Source organism: Leuciscus leuciscus, assembly GCF_965113295.1.
Source record: "Leuciscus leuciscus genome assembly, chromosome: 19".
In the NCBI taxonomy this organism is placed as follows: Eukaryota; Metazoa; Chordata; class Actinopteri; order Cypriniformes; family Leuciscidae; genus Leuciscus; species Leuciscus leuciscus.
This window is the reverse complement of record NC_138743.1, coordinates 10,873,140-10,897,084: the sequence shown is the minus strand read 5'-3', so window position 1 is coordinate 10,897,084 and position 23,945 is coordinate 10,873,140. Positions and strand designations below refer to the sequence as shown.

Genomic DNA, 23,945 nt, shown 5'->3' with positions numbered 1-23,945 from the left:
TGGCTTAATATGTGTGTATAATTGGATCCTTGTGGAGCCACTCAAACTGTTAAATGCTCAGAATGAGCTGCCAGCCCACATCTCAACTCAAGGGGAGAGTGAGAGAAAATAAAAATAAAATTCTTATCGATACAGTAATGCTACACAACACAACCATGACCTATAGGAAATTGGACGTGTGACAAAAGCGCAAGAAGATAAATGCAGGATGGTAGATTCTTGAATTTAAGTAAGCTCTATTTGTGATACCACTGTTTACAGATCTGCCCAGATAATTCAAGAGTGAATTGGCACAAACAGGTAGCAGGTCTTCATAGCCTCGTGGGCTCCACCAAAGTGACAGAATCACACAAACACAGGCTAGATGCTATGCCTGGCGAACTCATCAAGATGTATGACAGATTATAAATCAAGTCTGCGCGAGCTGCCCCAGAGATTTAGGCCTTAAATATGATAAGACAGATGGAGCATTGCACTCCCTAGGTATCCACCTCTCTCTGCCACTTTATGAGACTGTCTCCTTTCATTGTTCCCTCAAAATGTTACTCGAACACCTTCTGCGGTTTCTCTTGAGATTGCATTCCAATGTTTATTCTAATGTTTATGGCTGCATTAAACGAATGGTTAACCCAAAAATTATCATCCTCATTCTTACACGGCACACTAGAATTATTGATTCTGATTGGTCAGTTACTGCATTCCACAATTTCCTAATTCTTGATGTCGTCCATGGAAACACTGGACTGTATCACTCTGATCGTAATGTAAATCGGTACTACTTTCCCTCAGATCACACTACAAACTTGCACTTTCTTGTTTCATACAAATGCAGCTCCATCTAGTGTCATTTTCACAACAATCAGTTTTCACCATTAATATTACTGTAATATTGTTGCAGCATTCATCCTGTTGCTAGGCCATTTTTTTTATACATTGAAATGGATTTTTTTTCTTTTCTTTGGGGAGGTTTTAAGATAATAGGCCTATACAGGTCAATAAAATAACTTAATCTCAAATTAATATTTTATGACCATGCATTTATTCATTGTGGGTCATGTAATATGATGGAAAATGGATAATCCGGTCACTGTTGCAAATGAGTTTTGATATGTGCATTTTGGAAAATGTCTCCTTTTGTGTTTCACAGAGGAAACTAGGTATTAGAGGTTTGGAAAAATGTTAAATTGAGTAAATAATGACATTTATTCATTTAATAACGGCCAACTTACTATGATATAACTACCCAAGAAAAAATAAAGATAAAACCACACTGTGGATGTTTTTCACATTAAAGTGATAGTTCACCCAAAAATGAAAATTAGGTTATCATTTACTCACCCTCATTCCAAAACTGTGTGACTTTCTTTCTTCTGTAGAACATAAAAGAACATATTTTGAAAAATGTGTTGGGGTAATCTGGCCAAAAGGCAATGGTCACCAAAACTATTTAATTACCAACATTCTTCAAAATACCTTCTTTTGTGTTTCAGAGAAGAAAGAAAGCCTTACAGGCCATACAGTGAGTAAATGAAGGCAACATTTTAATTCAGGAGTGTCTTTGATACTTGTATAGCTTTGATACAGTGCACATTCCTGCTGAATTTAGACACGTTTGCGGTGCTAAAGGGGCAAAAGTCTTCTTATCATACACACTTATTTTGCTTTGATCGTCCATTAGGCAAACTACTGTTGTGTCACAGTACTACTGTGCAACAGTTGGCTGTTGTAATGGGATTCAGAGAGCAACATGAACAGCCTCAGGCCTTCATGCACATGAAACAGAGCTTAGCAGAAGTGTGTCTTCGTATCTGTTGTGCTTCATCAGCCACTAACAAGGACAACAGTGGTATACAATACAGGTCCTGAATATTAAATAGCCAAGTTTCAATTATCTTCCTTTTTCAATTATAAAAATTCAGCCCCTCATCTAGGAAAACGTGTCATGCTTGTTTGCTTCCATGTTCCTTTCATCAAAAATACAAAGGAGAGGAACGTTGTTTCTGCTCTCTATAGCCTACTGCTTCACAGCATATTACATGTGTTATCTGACTCTATCTTTTAACTCACAAGAATGTAATAATAATATGATCTGATTACAGCAGCAGTTTGTTTTCATTTGTTTCTCCAGTAATCCTATGTTTTTGTCCTCGACTTGAATTTAACTTTGAAACGAAAGACCAAACCCGTTTGTGTGACTGACATAGACATCACGTGGTAAACGCATAAAGTCACACTTTCCACCCTTTTATGTAGACTACTTTGGAAGTGTTGATGTATAAAAATTTCCAGTCTATGAGGTTTGACCAAATATATTTTCGCTTAACTTTGCTGTTACATTACATCAGCATATTCATCCACGGCTTTATGAATTGGACAGTGAGTGTCAACAAGTGTTGTTATCAAATTGTTATCATTACACAATGTTTATTTGTGTACAAACATTTTAGAAAAATCACTCAAGAGGGAAAAATTTGAAAATGTATTAACATCATCACTCATCAGTCTATTAGGCTTTCGAAGTTAGTGTTTCGTTGTCTTATTGCACCATCTAGTGGCGTGTTCTATTTAGACGCTTATTTTTACTCTTCAGAATTTGCATTCTAGCATTTAAAAAACGCGATTTGATAAACATTTCTTGTTTTCTATTTCCTGTTTATTTAATGAGTTTATGCTTTTTAAAGTGATACATTTAAGAATAAATTTCCATAGGCTTTCTTTATTGTGAAAATATACTTTTAGTATAAAAAATATTTACTGAATCCTCTTCCATTCCTCTGAAGTATGGTACCCTAACTTAAACTATGCTGAACATTGCCTACAGGCTTATCTTCTTTTAGTATTTTTAATTTGTTCTGTCATGATTCACTACAGTCTTTGGGCCCACCTCTTTCTTGGTTTGTTCTATTCAACACACATGAAGATGTACGAATTCAAAAGTCTTCAATAATCAAACCAGAACGCAAGAGGTTGCAGAATAATACACAGGAATACAAAATAGCATAAACACACTTAAAGTAAAGACGATAACCGACAGTAAAGCAAACAAGGGGTACTAAATAAGACACAGGTGTAATAATAAACCAAGAAAATTAACAAGGAGATTAACAAGACTAAACTGCAAGGAAACACAAGAAACAAAAGCATGAATGAAAACAATGAAATCTAACATAACCCTGGCAATAATATAATATAGGCTATATTATACTTTGATTATAGGTGAGCACTGAAGAAAGCAATGTGCTGAAACTTTTGCGCATGCTTGTCTAGTTTTTAATTCACGCGCAATTTTGCACTATACAGTTTATAAAATAAATATATATTTTTCTAGACTTTCTCCAGTATGGATCTAATTCAGTGTGTGGTTAGCAATTTCTTTGTTTGTCAACATTGACTTTTTGGGCTCTATAAATCTGAGGCAAAAAGGATTCTACCTATTTTGAGCACAATAATTTCTTCTATAACCTTTTTGAAATTTGACATGCTTCATTATCAAGTGTGTTGCTCTACAAAGGCTTGCCACCAGGTGGACATTTTAAACCACACTTGTTTTACCTTTACACATTAGATATGCGAATATAGCCAGTATGTATATGGGCTGCTATGATTAAATTCAAGTGCTGATAAATAATGCTTTTCTTTATAAGGTTATATAAGGTTGTTGTTTTTTTTACTTCTTGGAGATACATGCCACTGTTTACTATTATATTATATTATATTATATTATTATATTATATTATATTATATTATATTATATTATATTATATTATATTATATAATGTTATATTATGTTATATTATACATCCTTGAAGTATTTTTTTTATTTACCAATCATTGTAATGATGTAAATAAAAATCTCTCTGGAGGAAAGCAGCAGCAGTTCCAACCATCACCATCCGCGAGCATGGCGCTGCATCCCTGACTGAGCTCCTGTGCTCTGGGTGGGGCTTTGCTGCCAGCAGTGGGGCATTTCCTCCAGTGTCGGGTTTCTCCAGCGCACTGGCATTTAAATCTGCTGCAGTGGAAAGCCTGTGGACGCCTGTCATCGTGAGTGAATCTGCTCCGCTGCAGGATTTTCGCTCTTGTTTTCTTCTCTCTTTCAAATTTCCAACACTGTGTTTATTGCGTTCGCTGAGTGATACATTGTGTTGCGTCTAGCGGCGCGCGCTTTTATTCTAACAAAGCCTGAATGAAAGGCTGCCTGTTTTGCTATGTTTTTGACCGTGACATATTCGCAGAATATTATATAATGCATCCTATTTTGTAATTATGGTCTAGTCTTTTGTGCATTTTTGTGTCGTGAGTGGCCTAGAGACTAGGGGACATTTTCAATGGACTCTTAAATACATCTACGTCAGAAAAAAAAAGTCATTCATTTGAATACTGCTCGTTGGTGCATATTGTGATATAATTGTCCAAGGAAAACCGAAATAATCGTGTAAGGTTTCCTATTCTCGAATTGCACCATGTTCAGCTGGTTAGGAACCGATGACAGGAGGAAGAAGGATCCAGAAGTCTTCCAGACTGTCAGTGAAGGACTCAAGAAGCTCTACAAAACCAAACTGCTTCCACTGGAGGAGCACTACAAATTCCACGAGTTTCACTCTCCCGCTTTGGAGGATGCAGATTTTGACAATAAACCCATGGTTCTCCTGGTGGGACAGTATTCCACTGGCAAAACCAGCTTTATAAGGTATGATGTGTGTTTTGTCTCCTGTTAAACAGGTGCTGGTGTACTGAGCACTGAAAGGACATCAGCCAGGAAACTTTATAATAATCTTTATTATTGTTATTCATGAGAATATATTTTAATAATTATAATAATATAATATTTAACAGGATACATTAATATTTTGTGTCACACCCCTATTTTTTGTGAAAGATATATTCAGGACTGAGAAGCTCAGTAAAATCAGAAAATATTCCCCATTTATGATTTATTTAAAGTCATCTCAAACAGCACCACTTAAATATTTGGTATATATTTAAATAACTGTCACAATCACATTTGCAACATCCAAAACCAGTTTTTCAAGTTCCATGTGAGATTCCTCACAATCCTATAAGCCACAAAATGTAATGACTTCAGTGACAGATTTATCATTCATCTGTTTACATGAGAATTTCTGTGTTCATTGAATACAGATCTTGATGTTACATGCTAAACAAAGTTTAACATAGCACTATAATTTTAGCTTGGACAGAGACTGTTAACCTGTCAACAGAACAGGCCTGGCTCCAGCTCTAAGATGTATCTGTATGACACAATGTCGCTGCTGTGGTGTGATGCTTGTCTGAGGGGTTATTTAGCTTCCAGGTCTAAAAGAAACGCAACACACTACTAAAGATTACCAGGCAACAAGAGACACTTCCAATGACTCCAGAATTGCCATAGTTACTTGTTGTCACTAATAGGTTCCAGAATGCAGAAAAGTTTAGAGATGTAAATGTGGATAGAGACACACCATTTATCCATTTGAAAAGTCGTTATGTGGTCATTCCAACATTTTTAAGACTAACCTGCAGATTATTCTGATAGATAAGTTAAACGAATAGCTTAAAGTTAGTACTTTGTAAGCAAGTGTGATATTAGGCCTAACAGTTATTTGAGCTTTTTTGTAGGTATATGCAAACATTCTGAATTCATTAAGCAAGTTGTAGATTTTTTAAACAATTATATAATGCAAAAATTTTAATGAATCAACTTTTCTTCTAACTGTGAATGATACTACTGTTCAAAATTGAGGTCAGTCAAAACATTTTTTGAAAGAAATTAATACTTTAATTCAGCAAAAATTCTTTTGAAGAAAAAAAATCTATTTTGAATGCATTGAACAGCACTTATTATGAAAAAAGCCTTTAATGTATTACGGTTTCCACCAAAAATATGAAGGTGCATCACTGATAATAATATGTTTCTCGAGTGCCAAATCAGCATATTAGAATGATTTCTGAAGTATCACGTGACACTGAAGACTGGAGTAATGATGCTGAAAATTCAGCTTTCCCAGAATAAATAATTTTTTTAAATGTATTAAAATAGAAAAGTTATTTTAAATTGTAATAATATCTCAAAATATTACTGTTTTTACTGTATTTTTTTGTAAATAAATGCAGTCTTACAGTATGTTGACCATAAACTCCTTTAAACATTTTACCAACCCCTAAACTTTTGAATGATAGTGTATATATTTTCTGATTCATAACCATCATAAAATGTAATGTCATTGGCTATAGTTCATTTTAATAACATAATCTGGGATTTTTTGAATAACTAGGCCATGTTTGTACTAGAGGTGAGTCTTAAATGTGAGAGTGAGGTATTGTCCTGCACTAGCAGTAACAAATGTGCCTTCTCACTTTGGCTCTGGCTCTCTTTCCTCCTGTGCATTATTCATGAGGGTCGTGAGAGTCTCAGTGGACACAGTGTCTGTTCTGCTGACTGCACACATAACTATGAAAGAAAATAAGCTCAACTTTCTCTGTATGTTTCCTGAATGTGCAAAAACCCATGAAACACTTCATAATAATGTCATGAGGAGTTTCATGCTTAACACTGAATCTTTTCAACATGGTCGCATAATACAAAAGTGTTGCTCTGATTCATTTTCGTCACTTTGTTTATTATAAATGGTGGAGATACCCCTGGTTTTGACATCACAAAGTTGTAGCTCATGAATGTTAATTAGATTATGCACAAACATTTCAAATTATATTTTACCGTTTTAATAGATTAAATATACATTAAGTGATGTATAGACCAGATCAGTGTATCTACCAAAAAGTTAGGCAATATTTTTTAAAAGTTTATTTTTGATTTTATGCTCAAAAACACTAATATTGTCAATTATTATTCCAATTTAAGATAACTGTTTATATAATTATTTACTCTTGTAACTGCAAAGCTGAATTTTCAGCATCATTACTCCAGTCTTCAGTGTCACATTATCCTTCAGAAATCATTCTAATATGCTGATTTGGTGCTCAAGAAACAACGAGTTGCTGTAAAATCAGAAAATATTCCCCATTTATGATTTATTCAAAGTCATCTCAAACAGCACCACTTAAAGCTACACTGTGTAATTTAAGTTGATTCTTAGCAAAAAACACTTTGTTCTTTCAAAATGATATGTGCTCATTTAATGTATTATTACTTCTACCAACTAATCAAGTATTCTCGTAAGCGTAGAATCTGCCATTTAGAATACATACGAGCGAGTCTCTCGAATGGCGGCAGCCATGTTGCGCCTCCATCTTGAAAATACATTAGCCAAAGAGGGACATACCTGGAAATTCAAGCTTCGCCTTTCGCATTTTACGCTCAGTGGCACCGTGACGAATGCGAGGGGGAGATTACTCGCGACTGCCGGCAGATTTGAAATAATACGGCCACCGTAGGAGTTAAAACGCCCTCGGAATGGGAGGGGCTAGAAAGTAATATTCAGTTGATAGTCATAAACAATTTCACCGCTAGATGGGAGAAAATCCTACACAGTGTAGCTTTAAATATTTGGTATATATTTAAATAACTGTCACAATCACATTTGCAACATCCAAAACCAGGTTTTCAAGTTCCATGTGAGATTCCTCACAATCCTATAAGCCACAAAATGTAATGACTTCAGTGATACAGATTTATCATTCATCTGTTTACATGAGAATTTCTGTGTTCATTGAATACAGATCTTGATGTTATATGCTAAACAAAGTTTAACATAGTACTATAATTTTAGCTTGGACAGAGACTGTTAACCTGTCAACAGAACAGGCCTGGCTCCAGCTCTAAGATGTATCTGTATGATTTGGTGCTCAAGAAACATTTATCAGTTGTGCACCTTAATATATATCAATTTAATGCATCCTTGCAGAATAAAAGTATACATTTCTTTAAAAAAAATTATAAATCGTACTGACCCCAAACTTTTTAACGATTGTGTATATTTTGAGCCAGGGACAGATTTATTTAATTTTTTTGTGATTTCACAGGGTTACAGAAAAAAGATAGATAACTTCCTCTGTATTAGATACACTGGCCTTGGCAAAACATCCAAATGACGCCAGTGTTCTGTTGACACTCTTGTGTTACTGGCATAAACTGCAGCTAATAAGTTTTCAGCTGAGGCCAAGAGTCCTGTAGTTAATCAAACTTTCATTTTGACCTACACTGTATTCCAAACAGTCTCAGTGCCGTCACATGTCCACAGCAGGGTTTGTTTGAATGACTCTGTTCCGAGAAGAGTAAACATTATCTTAGCAGACTCGCATTCTCTTTTAGAGTGTTGCTTTAACCATCTGAATCGTGTGAACATGGTCTTATGAAGTGTCCATTACAGGGATGGATCCCTAAGTCTGAGAACACATTGGAATTTTGGGACATGTTGGGATTTGTATAGTCACAGCGTGTACAAATAACAAGGTCACACGAGACACAGTGACTATACAAATCACAACATGTAAATAGGAAAATGTTGACGTTATTTTGTCACTTATTGGGAGCAGTATGCTAGCTGGAGCTGTTTACCTCCAGTCTTTGTGCTAAGCTAGGCTAGCGGTGGGTGCGTCAGACAGAGTTACGGCACGCACGGAGATGAGAAGGGTATGTGTGGACTTATCTAACTCTGGGGGATACGGTGAATAAGCTAAAGTCCCAAAAAGTCTGTGTGTTCCTTTAAGTACTGTTAAATTCAGATACTCTAAAACTTTTCAAATGTTTATTTTTATATTTATTTTACACATGATAATGTTCGTTAGAAGTGTTTTGATCTAAATTAATCTCTTTTTATAGATATCTCCTGGAGCAGGACTTCCCTGGTATGCGGATTGGTCCAGAACCCACAACTGACTCCTTCATAGCAGTGATGCATGGCAACATGGAAGGACTAATTCCAGGAAACGCACTGGTTGTGGATCCCAAAAAACCCTTTCGGAAACTCAACGCCTTTGGCAATGCCTTCCTTAACAGGTTAGATTAAAACAATAATGTTTTATTTTAGCTCTCATGTTTATTTTAAATGAACACATATATATATATATATATATATATATATATATATATATATATATATATATATATATATATATATATGTGTGTGTATATTGTTTACATTTATGAATAAAAAAAAATTGCCAATAAAATTATGCATTTCCTATATATTCTATATTATAAATACAATGAGAGAAATAACAGACTATATCACACAATGTTAAGGCAATATCCAATTCAGTTTTTGAAGCAAGGAATTTTGATAGATCAGACCAACATTTTTTTGACATAGAAATTCCCTGGGGGTGATTCGTTTTCTTGCCTGAAAAAAGTTTCCATAAATCTTCAACTAAAAAAAATGTCAGAAGTAACATGGTCTTCCGGACTCATGATGACATCACAGAGGGGGCTGGTGCTAGGCAACATTCCTCCTCTTGATTGAGTTTCCTCATGCTGTCTGATCCACTGACCTCCCGTCACATGATTAAGCCACAGACAGAAAAGAGCTCACCAGCATAAGCAGGCTGTCATTCACAGTCTGAAAATTACCCAACAATAAAAGTGTGCATGATAGAGTGACAGTTTTTTTTGAATAAATCCCTAAGGATGCAATCGCATGCGTGTGATTATTTGTGCAAGTGGTCTGTGCTGCACGTAGTAGTCTGAGGGTTTGGCAGGCTGCGCTGCTTGTTGTGCAAATCAGCAGAAAAACTCTTTGCCTTTTGCAATCGAGAATCAACCAAGTTGCATTTTTTTTTTAATTGTTTCATGCAATTCTGTCAGAAGAGCAGCAACACACACTTTTTAAGAGATAGTTCACCCATAAATGAAAGTACTGTCATCATTTACTTAACCACATGTCAGTCCAAACCTGTATGACTGACTTTCTTCTGTGAGAAGATAGTTTGAAGAATGTCAATATGAAAAACAATGGGGACCAAAACAATAATGACCTTCATTGTGTGGACCAAAAAAAAATTTGTTTGAGTTCCACAAAAGAAAAGATTGACATGAAGTTGAGTAAATGGTTACAGAATATTTGGTGAAATTCCTCTTTTCCATCTTTACCGTCTTTCTGCAAATACATTTTCTCTTCACAGTTTGGTACAAGGAGGTAGTAAACATGCTCATGCGATATTACTTGTCATGCAACCTTTTTGGCTGTGGGTTTATGTAATTTGAAATGCTTGAGACAACTGCCCTGGTTTTCAGATATATTTTTAGATATGTATATCTATGTACATGGGGTAAACTACTGCATATAATTATACATCAAATTATTTGCCAATACAAGCAAGACCGCTACAAATATGGTTATTTTGCAATTAGATGTTTTTATTTTTATTTTGAGTAGTTTCTCATTATTAAATCAAACTTTTCAGCTTAAAACGTTCATATTTGGCCTAAACCTCTAGATATTTCATGTAAATGTGCATGCTAGAATGTTCTCTTCAGTGCTTTCAAGTTGTTTGTGTCCAACATGTTCTAATAGTAACGGTCAAAAGAAGAGCAAATGATGTTAGGAAAAAGTTTCCCTAGCCTGAGGTCCTAAGCAATTTACTCCAAAACATGACACACTTTTTCTGGGCCTAGTTCACACACTGTAAGCCACAAAAGCCATGCACAACATTTTGGCTTGCTTTTAAAGCGTCTCAGGGCCGACATTTTTACTCAGGCTTTACAAATGTAAAGTCTTATTCTTCTTTTTATGTTTTACCATGTCCAACTTGGTCAAACATCAGGGGTAAAATAATGGTTTATGGCACTCTGCTCCTTATATCTATGCCAAGTTACTGCAACTTCACAGTTTTGCATATTTAGGACTTTTTAGTTGAGAGTTTGTTGAGCACAAGCTCAAATCAAGAATGAAGCATAAAACTGTAGAAAGTGGGATGAATATTTTCACTTTAAAGAGAGAAGAAGCACAAGCTCAAATCAAGAATGAAGAATATAAGTGTAGAAAGTGGGATGAAGAAGGATTGCAGTGTCCTTGAGTGTGACTCCTGTTTGTTTGGGTTGGCCTTCAGGTTTGTGTGTGCCCAGCTACCCAATCCTGTTCTGGAGAGCATCAGTGTGATTGACACTCCAGGAATCCTGAGCGGAGAGAAACAAAGGATCAGCAGAGGTAACCGACTGCCAAAATGCATAAACGCACATGTGCGCAAAATAAAAATGTCGACTGACCCAGGAGCTATTGTATATACACTACTGTTCAAAAGTTTGGGTCGGTACACTTTTTTTACTGCTTTTGAAAGAAGTCTCTTATATAGCAAGGTGCTCAATATTTTTGAAACCCTGAAACATTTTTATTTATTTTTTTCAGGATTCTTTGAGGAATAGAAAGCTCAAAAGTACAGCATTAATTTGAAATAGTAATCTTTTGTAAAAATCGTACTGATTCCAAACCTTTGAACCGCAGTCTACATGATATCAGCTGCATATGCAGTTTCTCCTTGGCTTCCCCAAAACTTCTCAAATGTAATTAAGTTGGATTTGCCAAACCTTAATTTCATTATACATGTTTGTACTGGTTTTTTTTTTTTTTTGCAGGAAATTGTCAAATATTAAGGGTTGGAGGTGTAAAGTTTATCATTTTACACATTAGCAATACTAGATGTAATAGCTTACTATTGTTTTGGTTGGTTATACCAGTCCATACCAGAACAGCACATCAAGTTCATGTGATTTAAAACCACAAGACTTGATCATGAAAAAATTTATTAGAATTTTTTTCAGTATTTGTCCATGATTTTCTCATGAGGAGTAATAGCATGTGATGGTGTATTGTGTAAGCGAAGTTTCAATCTGTTTTTAATTGTGATGTTGAAAGTCTTTGAACATGGTGAGACGAGGCTTTATCAAAAAGAAGGGTGTTGTTTTGGCTTCTAAACTATAAGGACATATACAAAATTCATTGGCCTCATAACAGGCCTTAGAGTGTGAGTGTGAAACTAGTGCATAAAACGTAATAGACAAACAAACAATAGTTTTGCACCAAATATTTTTTCATCCACAGCTGTATTTGTATCAAGGAATGGTTGGTGTGTGCTTCTTTTCGTTTTCTGGTTTGCTGCTTATAGTGATGGATAAAAAGTTTGGCAGATATTTTGATATTAATTTGGTTTTATAATACAAGAAAACACGGAAAGCCCAAAAATTTGTTGGAAAGCGTTGTCTCATAAATGACGGAAATTTCTGTCAATGGTGGCGAAAGAGTTAAACAGTTGATAGGAAAACTACCTTATGTTTAAGTGTTTGTACAACTCTTATTTATTTGAGTGTTGATTATCAAATAAGTTTGATTAATTAATTAATTCGGTTTTGGTTTTCGGTCAAGTGCTTCCTGAATTTTCGGCCCAGAATTTTCATTTTGGTGCATCTCTACTTTCATTTATAAATGTTGTGACATTTGAGTGATATAAAAGATACTATACAGTAACTTGTAGTTAAATTACTGTATGGCCTTGTAATAACAATTAGCACATGGTTACTTCATCACTCATTCAGAAAACTCTATTGCAGCTGTGGGGCCGTAGTATTGCCACTGTGCTTCCTGGCATCAGCACTTTTCATTTTCCCAGTCACCGCACTGAGCCTCACAGACCGAACTGATACGCCAGAGGATTATAGACACTCATGTTTCTGAGGCCTGAGCCAAGAGCTGGGCTCCCCAAGGTCATTACAGATATGATTTCAGAGAACAAATATTTAGCAGCCCACATTTGCGCAGAAAGTAGTAAATGTTGGTTTAGAGGTGGTCACTTAACAGTAAAATTAGTCGTCATCTGATACTTGAGCCTCTCTAAACATTACTTATACTACTGCAGAACAGAAGTTCAAGCAGAAGTGTGTCATTTCTGTGCCTATAGAGGCACCAAATAGATAATAGATGCACAGTACTAGTGTATACATTCAATCAGTGGCGGCTGGTGAATTATATTTTAGGGGGGGCTAAACCAAACCCCTGTAGGGGGGTCTGGGGGCATCCTTCCCCAGAAGATTTTTTTGTTTGTTTGATTTTCACATACAAACGAAGCATTCTGGTGCATTCTGACAAAATATAAAATAATAAAGACAAAATAGAACATTTTCCTACAAAGACGAATGGGGCCGGGGAACTAAGTTTTAACTTAATTTATTTGCCTTGTAGAATTCAGCAAGATTAAAAGTGCAAATACATCAATAGAAATTGGGAATTTATACACAAGTTAACATTCTCTCTCTGTGTCTGTATGCGTGTTTGTGTGAGAGAGAGAGAGAGAGAGAGAGAGAGAGAGACAGAGACAATCTATTGTGTTGGTAACTTCACTCATAAAGCTATCTACAGTCAAGTATGCAAATACAGTCAAATACAATAAAATACCAATATAATATGGGCAACCTTTTATGTGTGGTTGTTCAAGACACACTGTATTTGCAGAGAACTATATACAATATGCACACTGAAGGCATGATGCCACCATAGGTTTGCAGAGAACTATATACAATATGCACACTGAAGATCTGACTCACTTGATCGAAGATATCCCCCTCGCTCTCTTTGCTCAGTTACGTATGACGCAGTTACGTATGACGCAAGCGCGTAAGTGCGAGTCCCAAATCCTCATTGAAAATGCATTGAAGGCTCATTTTCCGAAAAAAAAAAGTTTTAACATGAGAGTCAATGGGAGAATGCTTGGGCGATTTTCCACGTCAATGAATTCGCCCAGAGAGGCGGGAGTCGCGGGCGCGACCATTTGAAACGTGACTTGAATCTGACGAATCTGATTGGACAATGACAGATAATATGTCTAGAACACAGAAAACTACGTTTGCTGTGATAGAATTTGTAAAAAAAAAAAATCCTCTTTCTCCCAGTTGGTAGTGCGTCGCCCAAATCGCCCCTATACACCATCCGCCCCTGCATTCAATACTGCCTACTATTTTTCTAAATATCATGTGAAACGGTATGCATTATGTAATGATAATAATTTCAAACAGGAGTATGCTACAATGTTGTCATATTACATTTGGCGTACTGCAGTCATCTCAGAAATGAAAACTATTTTGCATGCATCTGTGTTTGTGTAAAAAAATGTCTTAACTTTTAGTCTATCAAATATTGGTGGGGAAAAATGTGATGTTAATAGGATGTTTACTGGAAAAGGAAGGCCAAGCACATTGCATTGTGGGATACAGTGACCCATAGTGTGCTTTGGTTGAATACTCCACATTTTTGGCAAATATACTCCAGATATCTCATCTGTATACATACTTTTTTTAATTCAGTACATACACAGTATACACTACCATTCAAAAGTTTGGGGTCAGTAAATTTGAAGGATTTAATAATTTTTTTCAGTAATAATGCTTTAAATTGATCAAAAGTGACAGTAAAGATTTATAAAAGACTATTCTATTTCACATTTCAAATAAATGCCATTCAAATAAATCTAATTTCAAATTCAAATTTGAAATTCTATTTCAAATAAATGCCATTCTTTTGAACTTTTTATTCATCAAAGAATTGTGAAGAAAAAAACAATGTATCATGGTTTCCAATGTTTTCAACATTGATAGTAATAGGTCATATTTCTTGAGCATCAAATCAGCATATTAGAATGATTTCTGAAGGATCATGTGACACTGAAGGCTGGAGTAATGATGCTGAATATTCAGCTTTGCCATCACAGGAATAGATTACATTTTGAAATGTATTAAAATAGAAAACAGTCATTTTAAATTAATACAATTTTACACTATTACTGTTTTACTGTGTTTTTGATAAATACAGCAGTGATGAGCATAAGACTTCTTTCAAATATATTTTACAACATTTAAAAATGTTACCGAACTCAAACTTTGGAACGGTAAAGTGTACAGTAGTATTCTATTCACAGTGTTTACACTCAGTTGACAAATGCTGTACTTGCAGTCTTTCTTAGGTAAACAGGGAAAAGTATTTTAACATCAAAATAATTATGTTTAAAAAAAAGTAGACATAGAGTAGACATGTTAAGCCCGACTTGATCGGCCCAATGGAGGCATCCGGTCAGCGGGTGAAGGTTTTTGCGCGATACAGTCTGTCCTCGTGGCAAAGTAATTTGATTAAATGAAATACATTTTCTCATATGTATTTTCTCGTTATTTCATCTGGCTCCATAAATGAAAAGGTTTTTAATGATATCTGTGCATCATTAAATGTAGTGAATGTTTGACTATTCTTTTTAACACTTTACTGAAAGTAATGTCAGAGTCCGTTAAAATAAAATCAAATGTTTACAATTTATTATGTTAGGTAAAAGTATCATGCCAATCTCATAATCAGTTCAAAGATAATAGATACAAAACATCAAATGCTCTGGAATAAAGAGAGAAGATGCAAACCTTGACATTAGGAAATACATGATGCTGAGAGTCTCGGTCACTCTCAGCATCACGGGCCAATTCGAGCTACAAATCGCGCTGAGCCTCTTGTTGCCTTTCATTATATAGACAGAAACTTCTTTTCACATGGAAACATTTGCTAACAATGAGAATTTGCATTCAGAGTTTACACCTTTCGAGAGCAGGAGGCCATTTGCATGGAAGACCCACCCTGCTTTGTGTGCGAGTTATCTCTAAACTCTTAAAAACTTTATCATCTTTTGTTTTACTTCTTTGGAAATGAGACCTTTGTACCAGTCGCACTGAGACATTTCAAATGATACCAAACATGTGTAATACTGTATGATAATTATTCACATTAAACCATACAGATTCTTGGGTGAAGTTTGGTGATTTCAGCATGAGGGAGAAGGGATGGGGGAAGAGGGAAAGAAATGTAGATTAATATGATTCTGATTTAAATGTTAATTTCCTTTGTTCTTTCAGAGAGTTTCCCTCTCTTCCAGTTTTTCCAGCCTTACAACATGTGGTGCTAAAAGGGTTTTAAATTGACTGATAATGATTTTGATGTGTGCTAGTCTGTAGCTATGGCTTTAAAGAGCTATTGATTGCAGTGAACATGTTGTTGTTGTGCTTTTAAAGGGGACCTATTATGCAAAATTCACTTTTGCATGCCGTTTGGACATAAATGTGTGTTGGCAGTGTGTGTACACAACCACCCAATAGTGATAAAAATCCACTCACTATTTATCCCACCCACACTTATTAATCCCCATAAATCATAAGCAGTGTCTCCCAACGACCTGTTTTCAGAATGCGGCTTTAGTGACGTCACTAAAGCCACAGGCCCCGCCCACGGGTGTTGACAGACACTGCCGTTCTAACATAGACCCACCCTGATCGAGTTCACAGCGAGTTGTACACATCCGCCATTGCTGCACTGACGAGAATGTCTCCCAAGCGTTGTAGGTGTTGTGTGGCTGGATGTATTAATCCACATAGCTCTCTATTTACTCCCGAAATCTGAGGCAGCCGCTGAAGAAGAGATGGAATTATTTTGTTTTCAAAGAAAATGCTCCCTCAACTCTACCGAAATTCGTTTATGTACTTACGCACTTCTTATACTGTGTTTACTCAGCTCTTACTGTGATTTTCTGGAGTAAAACTGACGCTTCATCTTTTGTGTGATGTACAATAAACTTTATTAAACTCATCACATCAGTATATTTTTGATCATCATTCGGACCTGGTCCGAAACAGCAGACTTGTAGGCTATTAATAGTGGATACATACAAGCAGATGACAAATACGTTATAACCATAATTAAACTAAACTATACCTGTTCCATCTCCATACAGCACTCTGACTCTGTAGGCATTATTGTCCGACTCCGGGTCGAAATGAACACCGTTACTGAGAGTTTCTGATATTATCATCATTCCGTGAGATGAAACTGTCCTGAGAGACTGAGCGCGAGCTCATGAAGCTCCGCCCCCTGTGCCGTGCAGCAGCAGCTTATTTGCATTTAAAGGGCACACACTAAAACAGCGCATTTTTCTGAGCACCAAAAAGTGACAATTTAAACATGCTGTAAAAATGATCTGTTGGGTATTTTGAGCTAAAACTTCACATGCACACTCTGGGGACATCAGATACTTATTTGACATCTTGTGAAAAGGGCCATAATAGGTCCCCTTTAAAGTTGCCATTGAATTGTGGATTGAGTCATTTGGAGTGTTCTCACACATGAGGGCATGTGATAAGAGCAAGCGGTTTCTTGCCATCTAATGGCACCTTTACACCAAAGTGCATTCTGCTTTATTCATAGCATTAATCTAGTGTTTTGCGATCAATCTTCCTGCTTGAACATGAGTTGCTAGAACAGTTATCTCTTTCACTTTCTCTCATCGTCTGTCTCTCTTTTTTTTTAGGATTGAGAATGAAGAACTGGGGCCGGTTGCATAAACCACTAAGATCTTTTTTCTTTAAGACTGCTCATAACTTTTTTTTTAATCGGTTGCATACAATTGTAGATTGGCCTAATTTGATACTGAAAAGTAAGACTGAATGCCAATTGACCAACTGCTAAGTGGGCCTTGCTAGATCTTAAGACACTGTCTTAACATAATGGCTATGTTTATACAACTCTTCATAAAATTGAGACTAAACTGCTCGATTCATATGGATTAGTTTTATGATCTCTTTATGAACTTTTTGAAGCGTCAAAGTGGTAGTTGTGTGGAGTGTCAGTGGAGGGACAGAAATCTTAATTTGTTTCGAAGATGAATGAAAGTCTTACGGGTTTGATGACATGAGGGTAAGTCAATTATGACACTTTTTTCCATTTTTGGGTGAACTAACGCTTTAAAGAATCAGAGTCAGACCCAGATTTGTTAAATTAGCATCCCTGCTGTCTTCTTTTTCTCTCTCCAGAAGTCTCATTTACACGTCAGTGTGATGGTTGTATTTAGCAGGACGTAATGAGAAAATGTCTGTCATGTGCCCTCTGTTCTTTGATTATGTCAAGCGTGACTGTGGAATTTCTCCCGCAGTCACATGAGATGACAGTGAGGAACGTTCTCTCTCATATTCATGACTACAGGCAGCTCATTTTGCTTCTTCCTGTAGGCAGTGGTTCATATGCACTCAATTAAATAAGTAAGCCAAGATGTCTGTTGTTCCTGGATTGCCTGTGTGCTCTGTGAGATCTGTTTGTGAGGAGGATTTGGCCAGGTGTGTTCAGCCAGGTGCGTGTGTGTGTGTGTGTGTGTGTGTGTGTGTGTGTGTGTGTGTGTAATTATAGCTGCTCTTATTGTCTTCCTACTCAGCCTTATCCCAGACGGCACACCCACAAGTCTTTCATGGTCGTCATTTGATAAAAAAAAATGTTTAAACACGCACAACATAAAAACAGGCTGAAACTGTCAGGTCTGATTTTCTTTCTTGCACTCAATTCTGTAGTGTTTATAAAGAGCTTTACAGAATATATATAGTGGGTCCCAAGAGTCTGAGACCACATTATATATCTGGGATTCAGATTAAAATTTAAACCTATACATAAAGTTTTAGGATTTTGAAATATTTAAAACATGATGACATGATTTGATATAAAATGACATAAGAAACATAATAATATTCAACACTAATTAAGAAATTGGGCAATTTATAATTCTTAACTTACTTTTTCAGTTTGATGACTTATGCTAGTAATATAATTTGTAATGGGGAAAATGTTTTAACATAAAAAGATACAAAATAGAAGCATTTTCACTTGAGGTCTTCGACTTATGGACCCCATTGTACATGTAGAGAAACATTTACATACACTTTTTTTTTTTTTTTTTTGTCTCTAATGTGCACCAAGGCTGTATTTATTTGATAAAAAAAACAAAACAAAAAAAAACAGTAATATTGTGAAATACTACAAATTAAAATAACTATTTTCAATTTTATTATTTATCCCTGGGATGGCAAAGCACATTTTTTTTGCATGATTTCTCCAGTCTTCAGTGTCACGTGATCTTTCAGAAAACATTCTAATATGCTGATTTGCCACTCAAGAAACATTTCTTATCATTATCAATGATGAAAACAGTGATGCTATCTTTTCAGGAGTCTTTGAATAGATTAGAAAGTTCAAAAGACCAGCATTTCTTAGAATTTTTTTCTAACAATGTAAGTCTTTCCTGCCACTTTTGATCAATTTAATGCATCCTTGCTGAAAACGATAAATTTCTTTAAAAAAAATCTTAATGGCGCTAATATATAATTATAAAGTGGCTAGGTGAGATTATCTCAGCCTTTTCCTGACAGCACCTGCAGTATCAATGTCAGAGTAACCTTACTGATGTAAAGAATAGAGCACCAGCACTGAAAGATGCTTCCTCACCCAGATGACTCCATTAATAACGTCTGAACAGTTCTGACAACCATCAGCACTTTTTAAAGCATCCATTACAAGAATGGCATCTCGCAGAAAGCATTATATACTTTTTCTGAAAAACACCGACATAGCATACAGTATATTCGCAATATAGCCGACCATTAAAGTCGTATTTTTGTGTGTGTGTGTATATATATATATATATATATATATATATATATATATATATACTGTACACTTTACGCGTTTAGGCTTATATCTTTTAGGTTTGTACAGATTTTTTTTTGCAGTTGGGCCCATATGATCCTTGTTACTCCACTGCTTAGAGAGTCATTAGTAGAGAATGGCCATTAGCTTCATCATTCAACTTTTCATCGCTGTAAAACTGTAGGGCCCCTTATTCCTTTCTCCCTCTCTTCTACTCCATTTTCAAGTGTTTGGCAGTGCAGCGTGTTTCTGAGCGTGCAGCTGTAAGGCACTATTGACCGCTTGCCAGCGCTGCTCCCAAGATAGCTTTATCATTCCCAGCTCTCCTCTACCTCCACCACAGTCAGGTGCTGTGAAATAGACCTTGTTTCCTTCAGGAAATACTTCCTGCCAAATCCAATCACTGGAGTTCTGTTGTATTATATGTTCAGCTGACTGTTTAACAGATGAGAGTGGCTCCGGTGTAGGTTTGTAGATACGCATTGGTCACTTAAATTGCTTAGTTTGTGGTTAAGGTTCATTTAATGGCATTAGTGTTGTAGTAGAATGCTATGTTAAATAATGCCTTGGCTCTGAACCACACAGAGCTCAAAACCTCACACCTGATGCTGTTTGTCTTGAATTAGAAAAAGGTTAGGGGCTCAGATTGCAACAATATGTGAAAAACCTTGTAGCCTACATTGAGATTAAAAAGTCTTAATTTGACATTTTTAAATCCTATTGACTTAATTATTGAATGATGTAAATTTTGCGTTAAACTTAATGTGAATATGTTTGCCATTTAGTTGCATCAGACATGTTTCGAACTGTGTTCGAAATCGCCCCCTATACCCTCATTCATTATTCCCTACGTTACTCCAGTAATATAGTCCACTTGAAAGGAGTGAATTAAAATGAGTGAGTGAATTCGGACACTGAGTGCCCCGGAATGGCTGCAGTTTTTGCATATTTTGTGCTTGCTGTTTAATAATTCATTGAAACATAGCAAACTGGCAGGTCCAGTAGTAATGAAAAGATCTATCCTGAACTCTGTCATGGAAACTAGCATGTGTAAACTGTAATTAAACAATTTAATAATCAATTAAAAAGAGATTTATACCTGTATGATATTGCGCGGTTTGGAAAATGGATGGATGATTGATTCACCATCTCCTGGCGAGACGCAGGAATTCATTCACCGCGCGACTCTCACAGTGCATTATGGGTATTCTCTAGCCGTTGAGCCGCATCAGTTGTACACTTGTTATTGTGGTGCATTGTGGGATTGAATGAGTGCACTCAATAACTTCCACAATGGTTTCAGGCACCACTACAAATGGCTGTCCCCTCAAATAGTGCCCTATTTAAGGGTATGGGGGTGATTTCGGACACAGCCTTGGTGTAGTCTGATTCACAAACAAATGAATCTTATGAGATGGTTCTTTTCAGTGAATCAGTAATATCCAGCACAATCAATAGAGTCTGAGTCATGAACAAATGATTCTTAAGAGCTGGTTCTTTTTAGTGAATCAGTAACATTCAGCACAACCAATGTTGTCTGATTCATGAACAAATGATTCTTATGAGCTGGTACTTTTTAGTGAATCACTAACATCTGGCACAACCGATGTAGTCTGATTCATTAACAAAGGATTCTTATGACCTTGTTCTTTTTAGCAAATCACTAACATCTGGCTCATACGGTGTAATCTGATTCATAATCAAATTACTCTTATCAGCATGTTCTTTTCATTGAACCAATAACACCCAGCACAACCACTGTAATCTGATTCATAAACAAATGACTGTCATGAGCTGGTTCTATTTAGTGAATCAATAACATCCAACACAACCATTGTAGTCTGATTCTGAGTCGCTTCTTTTTTTGCGAATCAAAAACATACAGCACAACCAGTGTAGTCTGATTCTTGGACAAATCAGTTGGATCTCTTAATGTATAGTTCAAATGTTGGGTTACCAGTTTGAATCAGTCTGACTTTCACTGAACTGAATCCATAGGAGCGGTTACTGAATCAACATCTTAAAGGGGTGGTTGATTATGATTTCACTTTTTTAACTTTAGTTAGTGTGTAATGTTGCTGTTAGAGCATAAACAACATCTGCAAAGTTACAATGCTCAAAGTTCAAACCAAAGGGAGATATTTGCTTTTAAAGAAACTGCTTTTTAAGGAATACAACAAACGGCTGGTAGGGACTACATGACATTCTTCCAGGGTTAGTGACATCACCAACCAAAACATTTACATAAACCCCGCCCCCTGAACACAATTTATAGATTATCAAGACAGAATATGCTAATCAGTGACTAGAAGATAACTACACATAAGCTACATAAATTCATCAACTAACCATTCAGAAATGTCCCGTTGCATTCTACATGTAGTCACTTTTCTTGAGTCTCTCCATCATTGTCTGAATCCGGTTTGAACATAAAAGGCTAAAAGTTTTTGAAATTTTCAGTGCATGTCTGTGTGAGTGCAAGCTCTTGAAGCTCCGCCCTCTGTGCGGGGAGCAGCAGCCCATTTGCATTTAAAGGAACAGACACAAAACGGTGTGTTTTTGCTCACCCTCAAAAAGTGACAATTTTAACATGCTATATAAAAATATCTGCGGGGTATTTTGAGCTAAAACTTCACATACACACTGGGGACATCAAAGACTTGTTTTCCATCTTGTGAAAAGGGCATTATACCACCCCTTTAACCGAACTGAAAGAAATCATTAGTTTCAATGATGTCCGTGTAGTCATTGTCCATTGAAATGATGTTTTTTATGAATTTTTATTTTATTTTATTTTTTTATTGTGCATGTTGTATGATTGACATATATTTTTTGCATCTTCATCAGTTCAGGACGTTGCAGTGTAGAAATGCAGCACAGCATCAGCCAAAACCATTTTCTTTCATTTCCCTTTTCCCCCATGTTTTTTATTTTTTATTTATCTATTCATTCCATACCGTATTTCTCTTTCTAGTGCCATTAACTTCCTAAACTTTCACTTTTGTCATTCAAGGAAGAATTTGAGACATTTCTAATTAAAAGTCTATCCTTTTTTTCCTGTGTTACTGTAATTTGATATCTTTGTATCTTTTTCTTCCCATGAACAGTTGCTACAGAAGATGGCTGTGGTTATAGCAGCCTGCATAAATGTCCGTATGGAGGTATTGTAGATATTGCCAAACTACTGTTAACACCTGCAGCTTATTACGCCAATGAAGTTCCAGCACTCCATACGTGCTGTGAAATCACAGGGCCTCCTGATATTAACACTCAAATCTATCCCTCTTCAACAATATAATCACATCTGTAATGCCAAGCCCAGTTTCACCGCTGTTATTGTCCTGCTCTCAATGACACCGTCTCATGTGTCTGTTACTGTAGATGTTGTCTTTCTTAGATCTTTGAGTTTGCTAGTCTCAGTCTGAAGTTACAACAGTACTGGAGAGAGATTTATAAGTTGTTGAAAAGAAAAACCACACTATTGCAGGTGACAATAAAGCCTCTCCGTGTGAAACTGCCAAATCGGAAGGGATGGTCCACCCCATTCCTGTAGGCATGGAATCTTCCTGTGGAAGAAATGTTTATGTCGGCCATATTCCATGTCACTGATTTGAAATATTAACACACTAATTCCTCCCAACAGAACTGCCAACTTATAACTTATGGAAATATACTCTTTTTTTCTATCACGGTCGTGCCAAAACCCTTTGGGTGTAAAGGTGGTGCACTGACGGTGTTACTCGCACTAATCTGGATGATGTTACAGAAGATATACATCAGAACAAAAGCAATGACAGATTGACCTAGCTTAAAAGCAAAGCTTGGTCAGTCATCATTGCCTTTTCTCCTTTCAGAAAAAAACGTAACATTCCAGGGTGGAATATATTAGTTATTCATAAACCTTATATTGTTTTCCCATCAAGTGTGTCCTAAATGATAATTATTGAAATAGTAGAGCCAAAAACTTAAAAAATAAAAGCTTATTCTAAATATTTATTATAAAAACTACAGTATAACAGGGCTCCTGACTAACATTTGAGAGAAGTTTGAGATTTGAGAAAGTTCTACAGATGATGGCACCAGCACCTGATTTTTGGTAGCGCTGGGGGTAAATGTAATTTAATTTACTATGGTTTTGCATTAATATGTGCAGCAATTTGACAGTACATTTGACAGTAAAGCCCTGAGCTAGTTGAGATGCTTATAACAAATATTATTAACAACAGTAACATGTAAAAACTTAATATAATGTAGATACATTTTATTTTTGGTCATCATGTTAAAATAACATTTAATAACATTTAAATTGAATAATATTTATAGCTTTGAAGTCCTTGAAAAAGGTTTCACTCTCAAAAGATTGTATGAACCAGAATGAAGGCACGTTTCCATAGTCAGCATTTTCACACGGTTGAATGTTTTTATTTTTGTGGGAAGACGTCCCACAGCGGGCGATATGGTTTGTGATAAAATAAATGCTGTTGATTCTAAAAAAAAAAAAAAAAAAGA

The 23,945-nt window shown here is 35.9% G+C and overlaps 1 protein-coding gene across 1 annotated transcript in view; it reads left to right on the top strand.

The window, feature by feature from the left end:
• The first annotated feature begins 3,957 nt into the window (after positions 1-3,957).
• The window catches only part of ehd3 (EH-domain containing 3), a 28,596-nt gene continuing 8,608 nt past the window's right edge, over positions 3,958-23,945 (top strand). The window contains exons 1-3 of the mRNA XM_082148254.1: positions 3,958-4,690; positions 8,783-8,959; positions 11,008-11,105. Coding sequence (XP_082004380.1) covers positions 4,464-4,690; positions 8,783-8,959; positions 11,008-11,105 — 502 coding nt within the window. The 5' untranslated portion in view covers positions 3,958-4,463. The remainder of the gene's footprint in view (positions 4,691-8,782; positions 8,960-11,007; positions 11,106-23,945) is intronic.